The sequence below is a fragment of the Lonchura striata genome, chromosome W (assembly GCF_050655825.1).
Source record: "Lonchura striata isolate lonStrDom1 chromosome W, ASM5065582v1, whole genome shotgun sequence".
In the NCBI taxonomy this organism is placed as follows: domain Eukaryota; kingdom Metazoa; phylum Chordata; class Aves; order Passeriformes; family Estrildidae; genus Lonchura; species Lonchura striata.
Genome location: NC_140743.1, coordinates 12,838,949 through 12,860,700, shown reverse-complemented (window position 1 = coordinate 12,860,700; position 21,752 = coordinate 12,838,949). Strand labels below are relative to the sequence as shown.

General features: G+C 44.3%; 1 protein-coding gene and 1 pseudogene across 2 annotated transcripts in view; both read left to right on the top strand.

Annotated features, from left to right (window-relative positions):
* The window catches only part of LOC146763068 (uncharacterized), a 286,861-nt pseudogene that overhangs the window by 146,619 nt on the left and 118,490 nt on the right, over positions 1–21,752 (top strand).
* Positions 12,738–21,752, top strand: part of LOC146763069 (arrestin domain-containing protein 3-like) — a 56,981-nt gene continuing 47,966 nt past the window's right edge. For both annotated transcript variants that reach the window (XM_085571325.1, XM_085571324.1), the window contains exons 1-2: positions 12,738–13,261; positions 17,683–17,764. In XM_085571325.1, coding sequence (XP_085427451.1) covers positions 12,982–13,261; positions 17,683–17,764 — 362 coding nt within the window. In that variant the 5' untranslated portion in view covers positions 12,738–12,981. The remainder of the gene's footprint in view (positions 13,262–17,682; positions 17,765–21,752) is intronic.

The window sequence follows — 21,752 nt, the reverse complement described above, 5'->3', positions numbered from 1 at the left end:
CTCATCCTCTTCTGAGGATGAAGCAGGATGGGCTTGGGCTCGGATCCTCTCCCTGGCTGATGGGCTTTGGTGTTGTGAAACCTGGCAGGCCAAGATGGCCTGCTTCTGGCCAGGCTGACTTCCGGTTCTGGTAGCATGGGAACCGGAAGTGGCTGGAGGGGGGGAGGCGTGGCCAGACCAACCCACCGGGGTGCGGCCTTCCTGCAGGGGGTTCCCACCCACAGGGGCGTGGCCTTTTGACAGGCAGGTCCCTCCCACTGGGAGCCCATCCAGGGGTGTGGCCATGGGGACGGAAGGGGCGGGTTGTGGGAAGGGCGGGACCCGATGCAGGGGCGGCACTCAGCAAGGGTGGAGCAGGAGGGGAATTGGTGGGAACCCGAGGGGTAGAAGGAGGAGGGCAGGCGCCATTTTGTAAGTCCGTGGAAGGCAGCTCAGCCATGTGGTCAGGGGCGCCATTTTGTGAGTCCTTATTGTGACCACATACATCAGGGACAGCACAAGAGGATTTTAAATTAGGAATCTGGGTTTGCGGGATGTGGGAAACGGAATGGCTCACACTGGGGTGGGCAGTCCCAGAGCAAGAGAGGGACAGAGTGGGACGGGAGGCAGCAGGGAGAGGGCAGCAACGCTGTGCCTTGGTGTGGCAGGGTCTGCTGCCTGATCCACCCTTCGGGGAAACAGGATTAGGAATGGGGGGGGGGGGCCAGAATGAGGGGTAGGTGAGCTGGGGACCCAACTCTCCCCCTTTTCCTTAAATAAAGCAAAAATTGAGTGAAAAAGCGGAAAGAAACGCCCAACCTGAAAATTCCCTTTTACTTGCAGATCGTATAACAGTCTCCCAACTTTTCCCCAGAAAATAAAAGAAGATAAATCATCCCAGCAGGTATCTGGGAAATGATCAAAAATAAGGTTAATAAAAGCTTTAAAATCACCCTTTTTAAAAGAAATGTTGCCCAGAACGAGGGAAGATTTAACAAGGGAATAAGAATCCTGCCTGGCAGGAGACAAGCGATTGCCCATTCTCACTGCGAAAACAAGAAATCCCCAGAGAGGCAAATAGAAAAAGAAAAGAAAAGAGACCGGGTCGTGTGCAGGAGAAAGCACTGAACTCACCAACGGGACCACAGTCAAATGGAAAAAACCTCAGAGGGGCAGTGGAAGCGCTGCGGATCTCGTGGAATCCAAAGGTTCCTCGAAGCTGTGGTTCGGATGCGAGGAGCTGTCCGCGGCCCATGAGGCAGGAGTCTTCTGAATAGAAGCTCAGGTGCTCGTGGAACTGGTCCCAAACAGTGCTTTATGTCCTCGGGCGAGTGGCTCATGGAGCCGAACATGCTGAGGAGTCGCTCTTTCACTGACGCAGGCAAGGTATCAGTGTGTTCGGGCTCCAGTTGTGGCATCTGGGACCTATGTCCCTCCGGGAACGCCACAGAGGGTACGGTCTGCCAGAGCCAGATAGCTATAGAGAAGCTTTCACCGAGGTGGGATGACGCTCAGGCTGCTGTGTTTTCCAGAGGGTTTTATTGAGGGAAAGCGAAGTCAGAGGTGCAGGGAGACAACCTCTCAGGAAGGGAGCAGGCTCTGAGTGCGCGGTCCCGAGGCAGGGTAAGGTATATAACAGAAACGGGATCTGAGGGTCGGGGTACATATCAGCCAATAATGGACAGATACAGGGGAGGAGTAGGGATGACCGACAGGGTGAGAACCGATGGGGACAGGGGGAAAGGGGTGGCTAACAGCGAGGAACCAATGAAGGCATAAAGAATAAGGAACATTCTAGAACAAAGGGATGGCTCAAAAGATGATGGACATGAACAGGGATAAATGATTGGCATCGGGGGAGATGGGAAAATTATACAGAAGTGGTCTCCCAGGGCACCCCAGGGGGACTTTCCCTGGGATCCCCTCCCACATCTGGGGGCCAATTTCTAAGTTTACCAGGGGCTCTATCTGGTGTCCAATCTCATCCCCCAGAGCAAAGAGCTCCTGATAACCCTAATCACCATCTCCTCTCAAAATATTCTCCAGGGTGTCATGTTCTTTCTCAATTGCTTCATTCATTTGTAATTTTTTACAGAAACGCTTAATGTGCCCTTTTCCACCACAGTAATATCAATACACATAATCTAATGGTGGTCTTTTCCATTTACCCAGCTTCCCTTTATTTTCTGCCCCCCCTCTTGGCTCCCCTCTTCCCATTCCTACACTTTCTCCTGCTACTGCCACCATAATGTGTTGCTTTTGTTCTGTTGTTCTCATCTCTCCTTAAATAAATTTTCAGAGCTTCCCTTAACAGATTGTTAATTCCCCTCTCTTGCTAGTCTTCCAATTTTTCTAATTTCCGTCTAATGTCAGCCAAGCTTTGGTAACAAACTGTACTTTTAATAATACTTGGCCCTCTGGTCCATCAGGATCAATGTTGGAATGTAACTGAAAATATTGTTTTAATCAATTTAGCCATGTCCCCAGGGACTCATCCTTTTCCTGACTCCCATCAAATGCCAGTTTGGTATTGCTGATTTTGGGTACAGATTCTTTTATGACTCTTATAATTAGGGTCCTGTAGTCTTGCATATTTCTCCGGCCCTCCTTCTGGTTGGGATTCCAATTTGGGTCCACTATAGGGAGTTTTTGCTCAGCCGGGGGTTCAGTACAATTTTCCTTCTCTCAGATCTTTATCCCTGCTGACATTATGAGGTGTATCTCCCCTGGGGAGAAGAGGATGTTCATAATAGAATGCAGCTCCCCCCAGGTATATATATTGGGACCTAGGAACTGATCTATTTGCTGAGCTGTGCCAATTGGGTCTTCCACTAAACTAACCAACTCCTTTTTAAATGTTCATACTTCAGAAGCTGTCAGAGGTGCATTTAAAAAACCTCTTCCTCCTACCCCCCCCCCCCCCCCCCCACCTAGTGGAATTTCCCTCAGGGGAAAGTGTGGAAGAGACTAACAGCGGGCCTGTTAGCTAGAGAAGCTGAGAAGAAGCTGAGAAGCAAGAAGAAACTGATAAGGAGCTTTCTCCAAGGCTGTTACCAAGGAGACCGAGAGAAGAGAGGAATTGAAGAGAGATAAGGAGAGAACTTTGCAGCTGGACAAAGTATTTTTAGAAAGTTAGCTGAAGTCACTGTTACTTTTCACCAATGTTGTTATGTTGAATTATTGTGGCCAATAGTTAGGGTAGAAGAAATATAAACAATTAGAAAGTGTATAAAAGGTCAGCCATCTTCAAGAATAAAGAGTTGCCATCTGAAACTACTTACTGGCTATAGTTTGTGTCACAACCGCTTCAACAGTGACAGGAAAGAAGAGCCTGTCCAGATTTACCTCTGGCCTTACACCACCTTTGATCTGATATTACAGTAAGGGCCAGCATCCAAAGGGTTATTTGACTGGCTCACTAATTCTTTGTTATCATTTTGGGAGGGTTCGGTTATTAGGTTGGAGGACATATCTAGAGTTTTTTTCTCAGGGAAAGGTGTTGTATATGGATATTCTCAGTTCAGTCAGAGAGAAAAGGAGAGAGATTTCTACCAGGATAGGCCTGGTTAATAAAGTTCTCGCCTTCTGACTTGGAGTTTTCATTATTTCCATCCTGCCTCAACAGTGACAGTTGTATTCGGACTTACAGGTGGAGCATGCTGCACGTTAGTGGTTGTAGGAGGCAGCGGGGGAAAACCATCAAGCTGTGGATATATACACAGGAGTGGGGTTGTTGGAGGAGGTAAAAATGACATGGAGATTCCCTGAGGAGATAGAGGAGAGATGGGGATCATTGGAGGGGATAAAGGTAGGTTTTGAGAAGTAGGAATCTGGGTGTTAAGTGGGGGGCTGGCTTGATAGTTTGGAGGAAGAGTTGGAGGGATTACATAATCCAGGGGATCCGCCCTCTTTTGAATAACTCCCTCATTTTCTTTATCCTTTTCCTCTGATTTCTGCTCTTTATCCTTTTCTAGTTTGTATACCTTAGAATCTCCTTCTCTTGAGACATATTTGACCCAACAAGTAAGATACTCTTGAATTAATAAAGAAATATGGATATTTATCTAGTACCAATACTCAACTATGATGGACAAAAACTCTCTAACAGTTTAAAATTAGAAAGTGTATGTTTATTGCAATGTTGGGCAGAGTGTGGGATAGCTCCCAAATACACACCACACCTTCCAAGTTATTACAGAGTCCTTTTATCCATACAAGTACTGAATGCCCAAAATACAAATACATATTCATAATTTTGGTACATCCCATTCCTCGCCTCATATGCTAATCATTTCAAAAGCTATTAAGCATGCGTAGTTTGTTCCTTGAAATGGGTCTGTGGTCCCTTTCATGGGGATGGGTCCCAAAATGAGGAAGTAAATGAAGTCTTCCTCGTTCTGACCTTTCTACCTTTTCAATGCAAATATGACAAATGAACTCTTGATAGAACTCCCATTCCTTGTCTTCAATTGGTTTCAGAACAGAGGAGGCCCACAATTGTCTTATGTTCCTAAAAGCTATTTGTCAGTTTCTATATTCTTCATTATAAACCCAGCTAACTAAACATTGTGTTGATAAGCAATCAATTATTAGTTAACTACTAACTCTTCATCAAGGCCTATTCATTTATTTTAATTAACTCTAGTAAGGCTTATCTCTAACTAAAATCTTATATCTTCTAAAATCTCTAAATTCCTTAAAGTTTGTTTCATTCTACTTCTTCTGAATTAGGGTTGTCTTGGTTACACAATTGCTGATATAATAAATTGCATAACCACTTATCTCTACTTCCATACCAGGGCCACTTTAAGGATTTCTGTTGTAATTTTCTCTTTGGTCAATGTTCCACACAACAATAAACCATCCTCACTTGATCTAACTTTTTAGTTTTTTTCCCACTTATTCCAGTCATCCAGTATATCAACAAGGGGGCTTCCAGGAGGAATATTCTTATTCTTTTTCCTTTGTCTCCCTTCTCATCTGCTGGGGCTCTGACCCATGGTGACTTTTAGTTACTATAAGCTTTCGGACTGGTAAATAAAACTGATTACTCTTATCGGCCCTTTTAAAAGGTCTGTGTTACTCTTTTAATTTAAGAGAGAAAATATTTTCTTCTAATCTCTTTCTGTTTATGCAACAGGTCTCCTTGCAACAATAGACTTTGATGTGCCTGGGCTGTCTTATTTGGTGTTCTTATCTAAGAAACACTTACTCTTTGCCACTCACACACACACATTTATTCACACCCTCCAACCTGTTCATTCATACTTTTGGACTTCTTCTTAGCTGAATTTTTGGCTTTTGGTGCCTCACCCACTCGGACTATGTAATGTACCTTTTTTCAACACTCCAGAGCCTTAAGTACTGATGCCCCAAAGTTTTCCTACTGACCTAGGTTCAGCACCCCTGTAAATTTTCCCTTTTATTGAACAGAGGAAGGAAACATTAGCAAACCTCTTAGACTTACTTACACAAAGTGGAACCCTGTTGCCAGAGAATCACTGGTCCATGTAGGCACCCACTCTTAACTCTTTCCACCTCCCCCGAGGTTTGGCTATCCCTCTTCCCTAGAGATAGCCTCAGAGTCAGGGGTTTGGACCTCGCACCTTGCCCAAGCTGAACTTCCTACCCCCTGTACCCTTGAGGGAATGGACCACACGACTACCCCTCACAGCCAGGGTGCTAAAAAGTCCTACGATACTGTAGCCCCTCTCGCCTTGGGGTCAGCCTCTCCAGGCTTCAGTACTGTCAGGCCTCTGAGAAGGACCCTCAGTCCGGTCTCCTGTGGTGTCAGTTCACCTGTGAGGCTGTCTGTGTGTCACTCAAACCTTTGCCACAGCTCCCCACATGCCGGGCCAGGGAAGCTGATTTGCATGTGACTCACTCTCTTTCACCACAGCCCCCCACCCGCCCGGGGAACAGTGGCTTGTCAGGCTTTAATGGGGCCTGCTCTGGTGCTGGAACAAGGAGGGGTGGGGGGGTGCCTCACTCGGTCTTCCCTCTTTCACTTCCCTCCATTCCCAGACAGTCTCCTCCCAGAAAGCCGGAACCGTGGTACTAGGAGGTCCTCACACACTCCGGGACTCTGAGCCACTTGAGCTGCTCGCCCCATCTCAAACACGTGCTCCACACACACACTGACCCCCCTGTCCCCTGGGCTCCTCCCGCTGCCTGTGGATGGGTGATACTTACCGTCTAGTGTCCCACTGTGCTGTGCTTCACATGTGTCTCAGGCCTTTTTCCCAGATGCTGACACAAGGTTCCTCCGTGGAGCTGAGGACAGGCGGCCCCTGGTCTCAGTTGGGGGAGGTAATCTCTTGGGACAGCCTCCAGTTGTTAAAAACAGGACCACATTCCCGGTACTAAAAGTGATTTCAGCATTTATTACAATAAGGCCTAAAGCATGGGGGCCTGCTGGTCAAGCAGGAGCATTCCCATCGAGGACGCTGCAGCATCGGCGCTGGGTCTTCTTTCTTTATGAGCAGCGATGTCCCTGATGTTCCAGGTGGAGCAGCACACATTCACTGGGTCAGATGCCCCCTTTTTATCCTGTTTTTTATTCCTTTGGATTGGTTTCTGTTTGGATCCTTCATTTACATGAAGGTTTAATGTGAGAAGATTATTCTCCTGCATGGTGGGGGTGTAGGGAGGCAGAGATCTCTGAAGCTTGCTCTTGGGGAGAGAGGTTTATTGGAGAATTCAGGAATGCCCGAGCCTCGTGCTCTCAGGCGTAGCACGTGGCCGGGCTTAGGAGGATGGGGGAGGGGAGAGAGAAACGGAGGGTTTAGGAGAGGGGAAGCCCCAGGGGGGGAGGAAGTCCAAGAGAGGAGGAGAGGGCCAAGAGACCGCATGGCACCTTGGAGCCCCCTTTTCAGGGGCTCCTAGGTGGGCTGGGACAAGGCATGGGCCAATGGGGTTACAGACTCCAATGCTTCAGGGGCAGGTACAGGAGTGTGGGATGAGCCACAATCTTTTGGGGGGTAGGATGGAACAGTCCATTTCACTCCAGGATTCATCCAAGGGCAGAAGTGACATTCGGCTAGCTAAGATAACAATCATATCTATCTATCCTCTGCAACAGTTTAAGGCACTTGATTGCCCCATTACAGTTCTGTCCCGGCTGGCTCATTTCACTTGGGGAGGTGGTGCATTTTACTTATGTGTAACATGGTACATTGAGTACCGTATTTCTTATAACTACCCTTTTAACTCCTTTTGCAATATAATAACCAAACTAACAGTGCATGCTTTACAATTATCAACTATTTTACAACAGTTTCTAACTTATGTTTGACAGAGGGGTACTGAGACTGGCTGCTTCCTGTGAGTTTGCAAAGGAAGCCCCTTTTCTATTTCTTCCGTCAGCTGAGCCACCATTACCAGTGGAAGTGGTGGCTGAGCTCACGCCGCAGCAGCCCCTGCAGCTGTGGGAGGATCATTGCACCTGCCCTGCCTGGCCAGGAGCCAATAGCATCCCTGCCAGCTGTGGCCATAATTATACCGAAGGGGGAAAGGCTTGATGGCCAAGAGAGGGCTACTATTGGGTTTCTGGCTTTTTTCTGTATGTTTTTGCTGCTGTTGCTGTTGTTTGTTTTCCTTGTTATATATATTCTAACAAAGAACGGTATTCCTTTTCCTATATTTTTGCCTAACAGCCCCGTAATTTCAAAGTTACAATAATTTGTAGGGAAAGGGGTCATATTTTCCACTCCAAGGGAGGTTACTACCTTCCTTGGCAGGCACCTGTCCTTTAAACAAGGACAGACTTCCAGTTCATATTTACAAGAACTGAGCAATGAGTACCATAACCATAACTAGTAAGGCCCTGACTTTAGCCAGGTGGGGGAAAGGGGTAATTGGATGTAATGGACTGTGTGGATCCAATGGCCTGGCATATCAGACCCACAAGAGTGTAAGGATTCAGTTGACACTGGCACACAATGTACTTTGATGCCATCAAGATATGTAGGGGTAGAACCCATCTCTGTTTCTGGGGTGGCAGAGATCCCAACACCTGACTTTACTGGAAGCTGAAGTGAGCCAGAATAGGAAAAAAATAGCAAAAACACCCCATTGTGACAGGCCCAGAGGCCTCTTTCATCCTTGGCATAGATTACCTCAGAAGAGGGTATTTCAAGGACCCCAAAAGCTAATTGTTGGGCTTTTGGGATATCTGTTGTGGAGACAGAGGAAATTAGACAGCTGAATGTAGAGTTGTGTTTGCAATGTATATCCCCTCATAATGGTTTGTCCCTCCATATCCCTTCTTTGTACCTGTTTGGTTCATCCCAGCTTTCCCATCAGTACCTGTATGTCCATCAAACCCCAACCCATCCCCCTGTCTCCTCCCAGGTGATGTGTCCAGCACCTGGTGACCCTTTGTCCAGATCCTTCCCCCAGGATCACCAGGTAACTGAACCCTGGCTGGGACTCCTCCCCGACCCCCTCCTCAGTGGTCACTCTGAGGCCTTGCCCCCAGAGAGACATTCCCATGTCCTTCCCCCATTGGCTGTTCGGTTTTCCCCACCCCCCTATATCTGGCAGCTCCAGGCCGGGAGACCCTCTCTCTTGCTCTGGAGGTCCTTCGAAGTCAGTTGTGGCCTGGGATCTCTCCAGGCCCTCATTAAACTTTGGAACTAATCCTGAGGGAGAGCGCCTCTTTCCTTTGCTTGTGGGACCAGCTCACCTTTGGACTCATGTGGGAGCTTCTCCAAGCCCCCCGGGATCCAAGGAGAAGTTCCTTCCCTCTGCCTGCCTTGCCGCACTGCCCAGCTGGCCGGGCTCCACAGGGGTTCTATCCCTGTGGATTCGAGGGAGAGACGCAGCAGCTGAATACCTTGCCTGGTCTCTCAGAGGACCCTTCTGCAGTGGAACTGCTGAGGGTCGAAGAACAACAGGTTCTGCTTGCTACCACAATAGCGCATCATTGACAATACCCCATGACCCCAATCCATGAGATCATTCATGAACTGGAGAGAGAAGTAAACAGCAAGACTCGCTCACCCTTTAGTAGTCCTATAGGACCAGTGTGAAAGTTCATTGGAGAGTGGACACTTACAGTGGACTATTGTTGCCTGAAAAGTTATATCATCACTGAGTGCTGCTGTGCCAGACATGCTGGGACTTCAGTAGGAGCTGGAGTCTAGGGCAGCAGAAGGGTGCCACCATTGACATTGCTGATGTGTTTTTCTCCATTCTTTTAGAAGTAAACTGTAGGCCAAAGTTTGCTTTTACGTGGAGGGGCATCCAGTACACCTGGAACTGACTGCCCAGGGGTGGAAACACTGTCCCACTATTTGCCATGGACTGATCCAGACTGAACTGGAAAAGGGTGATGCTCCAGAACATTTACAATGCATCGATGACATCATCATGTGTGGCAACCCAGCAGAGGAAGTTTTTGAGAAAGGGGAGAAGATAATCCACATTGTCCTGAAGGCTGGTTTTGCCATAAAACAAATGATATCAAGACACCTGCCCATGAAATTCACTTTTAAGGAGTAAAATGGCAAGATGGATGTTATCAGATTCCAATGGATGCGGTCAAAAAATAGCAGTTATGTTCCTACTGACCAGCAAGAAGGAAACACAGGCTTTCCTAGGTGCTCTGGGTTTTTATAGTATGCATATTCCAGATTACAGTCAGACTGTAAGCCCTCTCTATCATTAGACCCTAAAGAAGAATGATTTAAGCAAGGTCCTGTGGGAAAATCACGCTCCAGCACGGTGTGGGTGGATGGAGGCAGAGATCTCTGAAGTTTTCTCTTGGGGAAAGAGGTTTATTGGGGGTGCAGGAAGGTCTGTGCCTCGTGCTCCTAGGCGTAGCACGTGGCCGGGCCTGAGAGGGTGGGGGAGGGGAGAGACAAAAGGAGGGATTAGAAGACGGGAAGCCCCAGGAGGGGAGGAAGTTCCAAGAGGGGGGGAGAGGTTCCAAGAGGGCGCGTGGCCCCTCGGAGCCCCCTTATCAGGGGCTCCTAGGTGGGTTGGGATAAGGCATGGGCCAATTGGGTTACAGACACTGATGTTTTAGGGGAAGGTACAGAGGTGTGGGATGAGCCATACATCTTTTGGAGGGTGAGATGGAACAGCCCATTTCACGCCAGGACTCATCCAAGGGCAGGGGTGTAATCCGGCTAGCTAGCTGTATTATTTATGAACAATCATATCTATCTATCATCTGCAGAAGGTCCTGAACAATAACAATATAAACTTCTGAACAAATTAACGGGAGACTTAATGCAGTAGCCCTTGGGCCAGTCAGGACAGGACAAGATGTGAAAATGGTCCTTCCCAGAGTCTCTGGCAAAAAGTACTTGGGACGACCCCATGGGTTCTGGAGTCAGGGATACAAAGGATCTGAGACCTGTTAAACCCCAACTGAAAAAGACATCCTGGCAGCTTATGAAGCAGTTAGAGCTGCTTCAGAGGTGATTTGCACTGAAGCACAGCTCCTTCTGGCACCACAATTACCAGTGCTGGGCTAGATGTTCAAAGGGAAAGTCCCTTCCACACATCATTCCACTGATGCTACATGGAGTAAGTTGATCACTCTGGTCACACAGCAAGCTTGAATAGGATACTCCTGTTGTCCAGGGATCTTGGAAGTCATCATGGAATGGCCTGAAAGAAAAAATTTTGAACTGTCACTGTCATCATACCAGGACAAAATGAAAAGCAATATGGTCTCTCTACTGATGGTTCCTGCCATATTGTAGGGCTGTATTAGAAAGGGAAAGCTGCAATATGGAGTCCTAAGCAGCAAGTTGAAGAAGCTATTGAGGGACAAGGTGGATGAAGTCAAGTTCCAGAGCTGAAAGCTGTCCAGCTGGCTTTACATATCTCTGGCTGACACTGTTGAGCCAGGGATGGGTGAAATAACTCACATGATTTCAGAAGGCAAACTGAGCTTTATTCAAAAGCACTTCTCTGTTTTATAGAAAACATCATGAACATTAATTCCATTCGTCTTAAAGTAAAAACATTTCAACTGATTGGTACACTGGACTTAGGTCAGTGTGGTAGAACATATCTATAAACAATATGAACGGAAAACAAGATAATAGATTGTTTACATTCCTCTCAGACTTTTTACCAGGCTTAGCCTGGCACAAATCTTTCTCTTTTTCTCTCTGACTGAAGTGAGAATATTCACAACTGACCAAGAGAAATGCCCAGCCCTCTACCTCTACACCAACTCATGGATGGTAGCAAATGCTCTGTGGGGGTGGCTTGACTGATGGAACAAGACCAGCTTGCTACCCTGATCAGCTCTACCCTGACCTGGGTAGAGAAGTTGGCTGTAAAAGTCCATCATGTAGATGCACATGTATCCAAGAGTCGCACTACTGAAGAACATTGAACAATGGACAGGTGGGTTGAGCTGTGTCCTAGGGTGATGTTATGATGCTTGTCTCCCAAATTGTGTGTTCTGTTTATGCTGGATATTATATTCTGTGCCTTCAAGACTGGCTCTGAGAGCAAAGGCAGGTAGAAGAAGAAGCACAGAGTTTTGTTATCAGCCTGCACTCGCTCCTTCACAGTCTGCTGGAACACAGAAGTCCACTGTGTTGTCTGGGCACAGATTCAGCAGATCAGGGCCCTCCTTTACTTTTTAGTTAGTTTAGCTAGCTGAGGCAGTCCAAGTTTTCCCTGGACTGGTTTTCTTTCCCTTTTCTTGGAACCATTTGAACCTGCTCCAGACTGGGACCTGGGGAAACACTGAGAGCTTGCACTTTGTGGCCTAGTGGCCTACTCTGGGCAGCAGCTTTTCCCAGCACCGGAGGGGCTGATAACAGAGTGACCAGCCTCAGGAGAGACTTTCTGAATTTTTCATCTCTTCAGAGTGGCGAATGAGTTTTGTCATCTGGTATTGTTCATTTTTATTTTGTGCTGGGGAGTGCTTTGCCTATAAATAAACAGGGTTTTTCCACTTCTCACTGAGGAAATTCTTCCCGAACAGATTGGGGGGAGGGGCCGTGTGGGTTTGTTTTCTGGGGGGGGGGGGGCCTTTTTGGAGTTTTTTTCCCAAATTTGCCCTAAACCAGGACAAGTATTAAAATAGAAAATTTCACCTTGATAGAGGTTTAAAATTTTACTTTTGCATAATGCAATGCTTTTGTACTCTCACTCCTCAGTTAATGTGCAGGGTGCTGCAAAGGGGGAGAGTCTGGCAAAGGCAGCCATGCCCCGCTCACCTGCCTAGGCCCTGCCTATAATTTGTCCAGGATTAGCCCCTTCACGAACAAAAGCTTTGGGCAAGGTCTGTGAGCGACGTGCTGAGCATTTCCCCAACAGATTCGTTGTGATCTTTACTGTTAGCCAGGCAACCGGCAGCTGAGGGAGAGAACCCATGCCTCTGCTGCCAGAATCTGGGGACTGGTGCCCACCGACTGCTGCCCGATTTCAGCTGCCAGCTTCTTCTGAGACACCTCCCAACCATCCAGCCAGGATCCCCAGGCTGTACCAGGCGATGAGATGAGATGAGATATGAGATGAGCCTCGACACAAGGAGCCTCCCTCCCCTCCCCCCCCCCCGCCCAGACGTTTTTCTCTCAGTTCTTCAGTACGTATTTCAATACCGTACTGCGAACTCGCAGCAGAGCCCTGACTCCACCAGGGAGTGCTCTGACTCTCTGCATGAGGCAGAAGCAATAACACAAGAAAAACGAACACAGCAGGAAAAACACGCAAGCGGTGGAGGAAACCGCCACCACGATTCGCGTCGCGCATGCGCAGGGGTGGTTGTTTTTCACAAAGCTGTTCCTAAAGTGAGCTGGCAGCGTGAGGTCCTGCTGTCTTTGTACGGATATCGCAGTGTTGGGCGGCTGCCGTTGTCTTCTCAGTAATTCCGATGAAGCGTTCGTAGGGGACACGCTGATCTTGTTGGCAGGCTCTACGCAGCAGAGGCGTTGTTCAGTGTAAAGTGAAGGTCGCGTTTTGTATGAGACCTTGACTTTTTTTTGTTTTCCTTGTAGTATATTTTTATACACTTCGTTAAAAATCATGGTGCTGGGGAAGGTGAAGAGTTTGACAATAAGCTTTGACTGTCTCAGTAACAGCAATATCCCCGTGTATTCTAGCGGGGACACAGTCTCAGGAAGGATCAGTTTAGAAGTTACTGGGGAAATTAGAGTGAAAGCTCTTAAAATTCATGCAAGAGGACATGCAAAAGTACGTTGGAGCGAATCTAGAAATGCTGGAGCCAACACTGCCTATACACAAAATTACACCGAAGAAATAGAGTATTTTAACTATAAGGACGTTCTACTCGGGCATGCAAGAGGTAAGCTTTTCGCTTATTCATTCACTACATGCAGACATATTTCCAGAAAAAGATGCATCTTTGCTTGGTTTATCCCTCCTTAATATGTAGTCTCAGAGCGTTCACTATTTTTAAAGATGAGGAAATGCTGGTTACATTCTTAGATTGTACTTTTGATTATTTGAACGTTTACTTAAAAGTATGTTGAGGTGCATTTTCAAAGTACCTGAAAACAGGACTTTTTAAAAAGACCTGCCTTTTACCAGTCTTTTCATAAGGATTTGCATTGGTTTTTAATATGTTTTATAATATACAGTGCCTTTTTTTTTTTTTTTTTTTTCTTAGCGATATTAGCGTGACTTGTTTCTCTATGGGGAAAATAGCTGTTAAATCAAAACGAGATATGTAGTAAATTATTTTCTTGGTAGCATTCTATAGAATCATAAGTGTAATTAAGATGTACCATTAGACGTTTTGACACATAACAGATACAAGTCTGACTTGCAGAATTATTTTTAAGGTTGATTCATTGTTGGCAGATAAAAGATTTCCTGTGGATTATTTTGATGTGCTATCACCACTGCACTCGTAATTTTCCATTTCTTCCTTTGTTCTAAACTAGTATACTTGTAAATTCCTTTAATTTCTTTTATTTAAGTCCTCTATGGGGGACCCAGATGTAAAAATCTGTCTGAAAGGCCAAATAAGAGGTCATAGTTGTATGAATGGAGCATCGCTTCTGAGTTGAGGAGTTCTGGAACCTGCATTCAATGAAAACCTGGTCTGCTAAGCCCCTATAGAAATGGAAAGTGCCCTGCAAATTCTCTTATTTTTGGGTATGGAAATGGGATATTACATTGTGAGTGGTATTGTGGGTCTTAAATTTGCTAATCTATTTTTTCCATAGTTACGTTGTCAAAGTACAAGGGACTCTAAGCTTGTTATTTCTGAAGTTTCCACCCTTTGTTAGAAGCGGTTCAATCCTGTTTGGGGCCATTCCTGGGAAGAAGGGAGGGTGTATTCCTTCTTTCCGCAGATTGGTTGCACACGTCAGGTGGTGGTGATGACTGAGTTCTTAGAACGAGAAAATGTTAAAACTGAGTACATAATTTGGTTGGGTGTTTTGGTGTGTTGTTTTGACTTTGTTGGGGGCGGGGAGGTATTTTTTTTTGGTGCGTTTTTTTTTTGTGTGTGTTTTTGGTTTGCTTTTAGATTTGAAATATATTTACTGCAGAGATCCTCTACAAATAGCAGTTGCTATCGATTTTAATTATGTTACTGTGATGCAAGCAAGCTCGGGTCGCTCATGAGATGTCTTTCTAGTTCAAATGTTCTTTATACTGCTGCCTTAGAAATAATTTTCTCATGCGAAAAATTCATTCACCTCTGGCTTGCAGATGACAGAAACATGCAAGCATGCAGGAGTCACTCATAGCAGGATGTATCCTTACGAGTAAGGGGTTCCTATGCTTCTGTCAGTTTAAGCAGCAGCAACAACTTTGTATGTGGCCTGTAGATCCAAATGCTGACCTCGATAGTAGGTGCTTGGTTTTGTCTGGAAAGGGAACAAAAGGTGGCAGGGAAGGGACAGATCTGACACGTTCTAACACCAGAAGCAAGACTGGTGCTGCATGTGCAGCACATACAATCTTAAGCAGTTGTCCCGGGACACCACTGTCCTTCCCTTGGCTGTAGCGGCAGGACTATGAACACTCGCTGCACAGAGTGAGTTTACGCCTTGTACCCTACCAGTCTGGAAGACCACTCCCTTTCCCCGCCTTGTCATTGGCCTGCTGGGGTTCGTTAGCCTGTTGCTAAGGTGATGCCAGCCGCTGATTGTAGGGGGCTGGGACGTGGGGGAAGTTCCTTTGCCCGCTCTCTAGTGTGTGCTGGGGGGCGGAGCGAAGTGGCTCCAGAGGGCACATTGCCTTTCTTGGGAATGCCCACCTCTGGGGGCAGACAGAAGTATTAAAGCTCCTGCCATGCACATCCACTGGGCCAGCAAGGAGTTGTGAGCAGGGGCGGCCGTTGGGACACACGGCCCCACAGCCTCTTGCATCGCTCACTCGGTTATCTCTCCTGGCCCAAGCCCCTGGCCAGCACTATCTGTAATCGCCTTTCAGTAATGGTCAGCACATGCTCCTGAGAGAAGTGCAGGATTGGGGTGTCTGCACGGGGCAAGCTGGCAGCATGGCCCTGTGGTATGAGGAGAGCAGATGGTGAGGCATGGGTGATGTCCTCCCCCTCTCTCCTTACCTCTGTGGTAGTCAGGCCAGACTGTGAGCAGAGTTGCTGAGCAAATGTAGTGGGGTGTGATGTATACTGTCTGTGAGCAGAGTTGCTGAGCAAATGTAGTGGGGTGTAATGTATACTGTATGTATATGAATGGTTGGCAGGGGATGTGCTTGTGCCTGTTTAGGCCAGTCCTCTCCTGATCCAGCCTAGTCTGTGACTGACAGCTCAGTGCTTGCTTACCATAATTCTGCTGCTGCTGTTCAGGCTCACTGGGACTGCTGATCTGACAGGAAGTGAAGAAGGGATGAAAAAACATGTGCAAGGAAAACACTATTATTTTTAATTAGAACCAAAGCCCCCCAAGCTTTTTTTTAACAACAACAACAACAACAAAAGCATTATACACATTGCTTTGCTCTTTCAGCATATTGAAGATTGTTATTTTGTGACATTACATGCTGCAGGTGCATTTATGTGTTCTAGGGGTTTTATATTTTTGCATAGATTTCTTTCAGCATTTCTGATGCACTAAAGAAATTGAAGCATCAGCACTTTTGTAGAACAGTGGGAACTAAAAAATCTTAAAATGTAGCAGTGTTCCTTCATGATGCTTCAAACTATTAACAACAGGAAGTGTCTTTTGTGTAATCTCACTGTATGTGCCTTTATTATGCCAACCCTTTTGTATATGAGATGCTTAATTGTTTTTTCTAAATAACTTTCTATTCTGTTGGAATTAGCAGGGGTTTTTCTGGGTTCATGGTAATTATATTGGAACAAACCAAAAATTTATTGGGGCATTTAAAGCAATACAAGAAATCATGACTATAAAACAAGGTCAGCTTTCTCATTGAAATTAGGAAATGTTTGGGTCTTTGCTATCCAAGCAAAATCGAGCTAAACTTTGAATTTTTGATACATTAACTCTTAACAAAATTAATTGGACAGCTTGCCACTTCTTGTGCCCCTGAATTTGTTTGGTACTTTCTAGATGGTGCTTGTGCACTTTTTAAAAAAATCACTTTTTGGACACTTGCTAGGCAGGCAATAGGAGGAAGCTGAATTACTAAATATAATCAATTAATGTAGCAGAAAATACTAACATCACTTAATACTATTAGAGAGCTCTATTTCATTTTAAGTTTTAACTAGAAGTCATATCGGAAAACAGTTTCCATTATGGATCTTTCAGGCAGACCTTGAAATGGCAGCAGTTACAGCTATGTTAGTACTTGGATTTAAGATGCCCAGATAATATTGGCTTTTGCATTTATGTATTAGCTTTTATATGTTGTTATTGATTATAAGTATTTAGATATAGTACAAATTATAATTCTTTTTAGCTGCTTGTTAATATAACATAATCAGCTTAAGTATGCCCTGTATTGCTCATAGAAATAGTAGTGTAATGAATAAAATATCTATGTATAGCTTATATAAATAGTGGTGTGATGAACATATTGTACTATAGAATTAGCAAAACATAAGATGTGTAAAGGCTTTTGTGTAACTAAGAAGAACAGTGTAAGGCCATCCACCGACTGACCCATCCAAGTGATTATCATGACACAAACCAGAGCACCAGAGGACAATTAGAGAATACCATGTTAAATTTAAGGAGGAAGACATACTAAATCCTTATCAGAGGATGTGAGACAGCAGGATGGAGACATAAGAAGAAATAAACTATATTGACCTGACACACAAGATGTCATGCAGATAAGTCGGAGTATGACGAAGTCAAAGGAGTTCCCAAAACATCAGAAAGTTTTCAAGAATGTTTGAATAATGCATGAAAGACATGAATATGCATGGACCTCAGAGATGTAACAGTATAAAGATAACACTGCCTTCATATAAAGATAACACTGTCTTCTCATGTTCTTTGGCTGTTGGCCAGTAGCACCTCAGCGCTGGAAATATTGTCCTTCTTTATCCTATTATTATTAAACTTTAAAAAATTCTAAGGAGTTAACTCTGTTTTTCACAAAATCATAAATTAAAACAAGTTAACTTCTGCTTTTATGTCAGACGAGTCTTGGAATCTCACCTAACTGTAAAAATTCTGCAGCTATACATCTAGCAGTTAATACAAATGGACTGGAGACACTTGTTTCCCTCTTATTCTGGAAAAGAAACCTATATAATATATTGTGCTATGTAAAATGTTCACAGGTGGAATAGCATATTGGGTTTTTCCCTCCTAGATGATGACAATTCTGAAGAAGGCCTTCGAACCATTCATTCAGGAAGGCATGAATATGCATTCAGCTTTGTGCTTCCACAGATGTAAGTACTTACATGCAGTACACAACTTGTGTGAGAGAAGGCTAAGATACATACCTGCTTAAGAAAAATTCTTGTGAGGGGAGGGAAACCTTTTCAATGGTAGTAGGAGTTCTGCTCAGACATGCAGTAGAGGACATAATCTCATTAAACTGAAGAGGTTGCTTTTAAGCTGGTTAAGAGTTGTTCACAAAACAGGAGCTCATTGTTGCCCAGTTGGTTACTCTTTCTTTTGACTGAGGTATGTTGGCTCCTTATGGAGGATTGGACCCCTTCACAGAAGAAGGGAGGGGAACTGGTGTCATTTGAGTCCTGCAGAGGGGCTGAGGTATCTTCTAAATGAAACAAGATTTTACTGGAGCTATGCAGGCCATCAGAGCCTAGTGATAACAGCTAAACTATTCAGGCTCAGTCTGAAACAGATGTGGCAGACTTAACTGCATTTGAACTAAATAAGAGTTTGTTTGGCTTTTTTTTTTTTTTTTTCTACTTCAAATAGGATGTATATACTCAGGCTGACCTCTAGACAAAACAGCCAGGATGGAAAAAAACAAAATGGATGGGTGGATGAAGCAAGAAACATTCCTATACCTAATCCCGCTTGACTCAGAAAGCAAAGGTGAAGCAAGAGTGATAGCAGAAGTCTTCAGATAAATTGCCACACACACACGTTTGAGGTTTCTAATGTATACATTGTGAAGGGAAGATTTATACATAGAGGAGTTACCAACATGGAAATTAGCTCAAACACAAGTTGTAGGGAAATTAAATATGAAGGAACAGAGAGAATCTGGAAATAGATGAAATAAACGAGGTAGGAGAGGAGCCTTTTACTGTAAAAGCTAGGTGCCAAAGCCATTAAGGTTAAAAAAAGTTGGCAGAATATTAGACTGATACCTAATTTTAAAGCTAATAAAACATCTGCTTATTAGAGGGACTGGCTTTAACAGAACCTGCAGATGATAAATGCTATTACAGATCAGTTTCTGCAAATAGTGCAGGGCTTTACTGTCGGTATGATTAGAATGCTGAAGAAGATGCATATGTATGGAAACTTTTAGAAGTCAATTTAAGGTTCAGATGAAAAACTCTTCTGTAAGAAGTGATAAGGATGATACTGATATTCCCTTGAGTTGGAAGAAATGTTCAAATATGACCACTAAAATAGCACAAGAATTGATTAAAACACTAAAGGTCTTGTCAAGTGACTAGAAAGAATAACTATGAAGCCATCTTTGATAATACAGGAAAAAAATGAAGGCTGGTAGTAAAAGGCCTGAAGAACACTAGTTTGACACTGCCTCCCTACCATTTCTTGCTATTTTGTATCCATGGAATATTTCTAAAATTTATTTAAAACAAAACCAATGTGGTGGTTTGACCTTGGTTGCCTGCCAGCCCCCCATGCAGTTGCTCTCTCATTCTTCTGCATCAACAGGCCAGGGAGATAAAATAAGATGGACAAGCTTGTGGGTCAAGATAAAGGCAGTTTTAATAAGAAAAAACAAAAGCTGTATGTGGAAGCAAAGCAAAAATAAGAATTAATTCACTACTTCCTATCAGCAGGCAAATGTCCAGCCACTTCCTGAAAAGCAGGGCCTCAGTATGTGTAGTGGACGCCCCACTATATGGGCTATTATGAGGCAAGTTAAGTCCATCCCAGCCAGACCCAGTGCAACCAAATACAAAGCAATAGCAAAAAGAACCAATATACTGACAGACCTTACTGGGTTTTTTTTCTTAAAGGATACTGCAGCAGGATGAAACATTGAAGGTTGATTAGAAAATCCTTTCATTTGCGTTATTAAGAAAAAAAGTAAATGTGCAAATAGAGATGTGAAACTTGTAGCAGAATTATTCTAGTAAAGTAATAGCACAGCTAATATTATTTGATATAGAATTTAGGGAGGGAAGCTTTGCCCATAGCTTATATTTTATTATGATGCATTTCAAACATAGTGCAATATAAAAATTCTTCCTGGAGATTAAGGATGAAAGTGTTAGGAAAAGACAAGTTACAGTTAATGGGACATTACTGGAATATAAAAATCTTATGTCCTCAATTTTCTGATGGGGGGGGGCAAGGAGGAGGAAGAGGATAAAAGGGTAATGCTGAAAGGTTTGACATCCCTATCCACATTTTTTTTTTCCCTCTCCAACTCCCTAAAAGGACTTTTTCTTTCAGTGTTCAGAGCAGAATAGTCTTTATCTTTTTTATATGTGTGTGTATATATATTAAGATGGTCTCATCAGAGTAAAGGAAAATTAGATGATGCTCAAAAGCTCTCTCTTCAGAACTCTACACTGAAATATTTAACTACTGTACTTAAGGCAAAACAAACTACAAAAGCATTTAGTTATAGTTAAACCACTGAGATAGCAGCCAAGTAAATAATACAGTTATTTACAGAATACAATGTCCAAAATAATAATGGGATGGTACTAATTCTAATTTTTGTTGGTGGTCTTAATTTGACCTTAAAAGGGCATGCTTTATTCTACCCTTGAAAATGGCCTCTAAAAGATATGTGTATTCTTCTGGCACTTTTCTTGCACAATTCTTGAATTGATTCTTAAAACTTCTACAAAACTACTGTTGAATGAATTGAAGATTATATATTTCCCCAACTTTAACAGTACGTTTTTCTGAGATATGGAAATGTTGCAAATAAGTGATGCTTATTATGATACATTAAAAATACAGTTCTTCATATGTCTTGGTTTGAAAAACAAGTGTCTGCCAAGGAAGGCAGGAACCTCCCTTGGAATGGAAAATATGACCCCCTTCCCTCCGAATAATTTTGAAATTAAGGGGCTTTCAAGCAAAGATACAGGAAAAGGAATAACAGTTCTTTACTAGTGTGTGTATATGTATAACAAGGCAAACAAACAACAGCAGCAGCAACAACAAACAGAACCAGAAACCCAGTAACAGCCTTCTCTTGGTTGTCAAACACTTTCCCCTTTGGTGTAGCTACGGTCACAGCCAAGAGGGGTGCTGGTTGGTGGCTCCCAGCCAGGCAGGGCAGCTGCATCGATACCCCGTGGCTACAGGGGGTGCTGTGGCGCGATATGGGTCGTCTCTCTGCACCTGGACAATGGAGGGCAGAGCTAGCAGAAGGGATGGGAAAGGAACTTCCTTTACAAATTCTCAGGGGTAGCCGATCCTGATGCCCCTCTGCATAGCAAAAGGAGCTGTAGCAGGGACCTCAGAAACAGCAAGCTGGAATGGCAGGGACGAGCAAAATCCCAGAATGGTAGACGAGATGTATCAGAAACTCTGCAACTGTAGGTGGAAATGCGGGGTGTCCTGGCAGGCAGGGAGTGCGGGCTGTGTCAGAAACGGGAATGGACTCCCAGTACTAAAAGTGATTTCAGCTTTTATTATAAGGCCTAAGGCATAGGGGGCCCGTGGGTAGAGCAGGAGCGTTCCCAGTCAACGACAAGCAAGGATGCTGCAGGGCCAGCGCTGGATCTTCTTCCTTTAGAGAAGGGATGTTCCCGATGTTCAAGGTCGAGCGGCACACTCTCACTGACTTGGATGCCCCCTTTTATACAGTTTTTTGTTCCTTTGGATTGGTTTCAGTTGGGATCCTTCATTTGCATGAAGGTTAAGGCGCTGGTTGGCTCTTACAGTTCCATCCAGGCTGGCTCTTTTTTGCTTGGGAGGGTGCACTTTACTTGGGTGTAATACAGTAAGTTGAGTACCGTATTTCTTATAACTACCCTTTTAACCCTTTTTACAATATAAGAACTAAACCTTTTAACAGTATATGTTTAACAATTATTAACTGTGTAAAACGCCAATCACTTGGTTTGTAAAATTTTAAAAGTTTAATAATAATAAAATGGTCATAAAAATAGTAATATAATTAGAGTAACAAAAATTTAGAGTTAGGACAATTGCGAGACAATAAAAAACAAAGAATTACAGACATCCGGATGCTCTCGGACACTAAGTCACAAAAAGCATGCCTTGTGAACAAAGGAA